General features: G+C 45.3%; 1 protein-coding gene across 1 annotated transcript; it reads right to left on the minus strand.

Moving 5' to 3' along the window:
• Positions 1-808: 808 nt before the first annotated feature.
• LOC136434356 (polycystin-1-like protein 2) lies at positions 809-2,536 on the minus strand. The gene is made up of 3 exons (XM_066427141.1): positions 2,090-2,536; positions 1,247-1,488; positions 809-962 (listed from the first exon to the last, which is right to left on the minus strand). Exons 1-2 carry the CDS (start codon positions 2,519-2,521, stop codon positions 1,471-1,473), a joined length of 450 nt encoding a protein of 149 aa, XP_066283238.1. The 5' UTR covers positions 2,522-2,536; the 3' UTR covers positions 809-962; positions 1,247-1,470.
• Positions 2,537-3,288: the final 752 nt, after the last annotated feature.

Genomic DNA, 3,288 nt, shown 5'->3' on the forward strand with positions numbered 1-3,288 from the left:
AGGTCAAGATGAAATTAAATATTTCGAAAATATTCCATGGCTCCTTCAGGTAGGCCAAGCCGGCTGTGCGTGCAGCTTTCGCCTCTTTCCACAGTGAGTAGAGGAGAATGATGACGTAAATGATTTCCAGCAGGACGTAGATGTACCCGATCGTCCCCGGCTGTTGATGAAGTCGGAAGGTGTGCAGGTGACGATGGGAGAAGACTCCGTAAATCTCGGTAAATTCGAACACTACCGTCACCGATGTAAACATATCCAGGTTTCCGTTGTAGACAAATTCTTCCAAAATGACGGCCCTGGTCTGCTTGTCGAGCCAACGGTTGGTCTTCAAGTCTGCTAGGATGCTGCGCATCTCGTCTGCTGATTTCCCCAAGTCTAGACTGAAGCCGTCTCCCCAGTACTGCGTCTTCGCACCAAAGACGGGCTTGATGGTGTAACCACTGGGGTGGTAGCTCCATCCAGGGGCTTCTGATTCTACCTCCGACATATTCGTGACCCTTTTCCATCCCTTCTGAAACACTCCTTCCTCTTTCGTATTTTCACCATACGCTACCGCACATTCATTGAACAAGTACTGCATTGTCGCAGGCACCGTGCACATCCCTAGAATAAGTGTAAACGGAGATTAATCTACTTTTATTGCATTTCGTCAGATTTCTCACGTGTCTGTTACAGAAAAAATTACGAAGGATGGACGAATTCCCTGACTGTTCAGACTTCCATTAATATTTACCTGCTAGTGACGTTTGTTTGTTTTGACTCCTCCTTAAAAAGTTGTCACACCAACCTGACTTTACTCGGACTTGAATCAGGCTGGCTGGGGAGACCAGGACCGACTGCATGTCAGCTGTGAAGACCTTCTCCCACCAGCGGGGCTTGTCATCATTGTAGGACGTCTCCGGGTAGAAGCTTCCCAGCACGGTCTCGTTCAGCCAGGGCCAGAGGGCAGAGGGCTCCGTCACCTTTGGAAGGATAGAATATGGGGATATAAGCATATATCTTTAACATATTATACAGTTAGTATACTCCATACACAAATGATATGATTAGAAAATACTAACGAATTTTTTCCATATCCTGTCAGATACCTGGGTACATTTTAACAAAGCTTCATGTAACATTTGTTTATATCATCAGCGTGGCTTTGTGGCACTGATGGCAATAAACATTAACAACAACATACAATTATCTACAAACTCTAGGTCTCCCACATGCTGCCTTTTGTACATTGCAAAGATCTGCTTACGTCATCAACAGACTGCACGAAGTTCTCAGCTGCGCTCTGAGTCTGGTGGAAGGCCGAGTTGATGTTGTGGTGAGCGTTAATGATGGTCAGAGCCAGCAGGAGATGAGCACAAGACAGGACGATGTCCCGAAGGACGTTTCCGATTCTCTTGTCTCTGTTTCGCTTCCGTCGCAATTCGTCAATCTTCCCAAGGGACGTCTGAGAAAGTCGTTCCATTTTCTTCTTCACCCGGAATCGACCACCTTTTATGAACATTTTACAGTTTTTTTTAACAATCAAATCAGTAAGCAATAAGGAGGTAAAACTAAAATCCGCACATAAAAAAGAACACCGGATTTATCTTATTTCCAACTTAAGATGAAACAAATCATATTTGTATAAGATAAATGTTACAGTTTCACGGTTTTGTATCACTTACTATCGAACCCTGTCCAATTTTGTGACGCCACAGTCGTGTCTTGCAAGAAAGCAGTGTCCCCCTCGATTTCAAAAATCATCTTCAATGTATATCTTTGGAAAATCGATGAAAAGATGATCGCAAGAACCAATATCTGTAACATTAAGTGTTTGACTTGAGCATTTTGCTGATATATACGGGCTAAAATGTCCAACTAGATCGACCAAAAGGAAGTAACGCACCACCTAGCCAGATGTAGGAAGACTCATATACAACAAGTTATTAAGAGGCTGTAATTCATCATTGTGAAAGGTGTATAGATTGCATGACCTATAAGGAATTAGCCTAGACCAAAACTAATTAGACTAGACTAGACCAATTACTTTGCTACCGTTGCGAAGGAAAAGGTTATCGAACTATCAGAGCATGACAATAAAGGTCGTCACCTTCACTGGTTGCAGAAGAGAGATGTCCGCCAGAAAGGTGGTGAAGTACGCCGACAGCCACCTCTCGGACTTGTCCTTGCCCCACTCCAGGCTGTACAGCACGGTGAAGATGGCTGACCCCACGGCAGACAGCACCACCAGCACCCAGGCCACATACTTGCACCAGTGCGGCAGGCCCTTGGCTGTTCCTTGCTGCGTGGGTGCCGCAGCTGGGCCGGCTGTCTCCACGTCTCTGACCCGACGGCCGCCCTTGCTACTCGGTCGGCTGTACTGGAACAGCAGGACGATTGCCATGACGACGGGAAGGCAGGTGATGCTGGTCATGATTCCCGTGTAAACTGTGTTCAAGGTGAAAGAGAACGGCCCCAGGCTGACGGCCTGCACAACCTGGGTTACATTTTCGTCACTCAGCCACATGGCGCTGGACACCATGGACAAGGTGAGGAAACTCAGGCAGCAGCCAAGCCTCTCGATGCGGGTGAACGTGCTTCCTACAAAGGAACAGGTTTTTGAATAAAAGTGGAATTGCAGACAAAATCTTAACGATCATTATAAACATTTCATACATTCTATACATTCTAAATATATTTACATTTGTTTCCCTTGGGTATTAGTGCAAGTCAGAGGTATGGCAACAAATCAACCAAAAATTGGAATAAATCCCTTGATATGCACATTTCCATTAGATGGGGCTGTAAGAAACCTTTTCAAGTAACATTTTCGCGTTTAGAAAATGCTACCTTCAGGCATGACAGCGACGGACAAGAAGAGGTGCTCCTCTAAAAGACTGCTCCGCAGACTTGCCGGGAAGAGAAACCCGAAGGATCGCAGGTCCTCCTCAGTGGCGACAGGAAAGGTCTTCACCACCTGCCCGTCCCCGCGGTCGGCTGCCAGCCACTCACCGCAGAAGAAATAGGACCTGTTGTTCCAAAATGTAAAGCAAAGTCACTTAGGTTGCATGTTCCAAAGATCCGTAGCGTATATATTTTATTTCACAAAGAACGGAACATGTAATTCGAAATTGATGAGTTTGAAATTGGCAAAGCAATAACAGTTTATCCCCGCCCATCTTGGTCATTTGAAAGTTTGATCTGAAGGTAAAGTACAATTATTACTTTTGCTATACTGATGTGCAAACTGAACTTTTGACAGCATCTGGACAGAATTGCCTTCTTTACCTCACACCAAGATATAACCTT

Source organism: Branchiostoma lanceolatum, chromosome 5 (genome assembly GCF_035083965.1).
Source record: "Branchiostoma lanceolatum isolate klBraLanc5 chromosome 5, klBraLanc5.hap2, whole genome shotgun sequence".
NCBI lineage: Eukaryota > Metazoa > Chordata > Leptocardii > Amphioxiformes > Branchiostomatidae > Branchiostoma > Branchiostoma lanceolatum.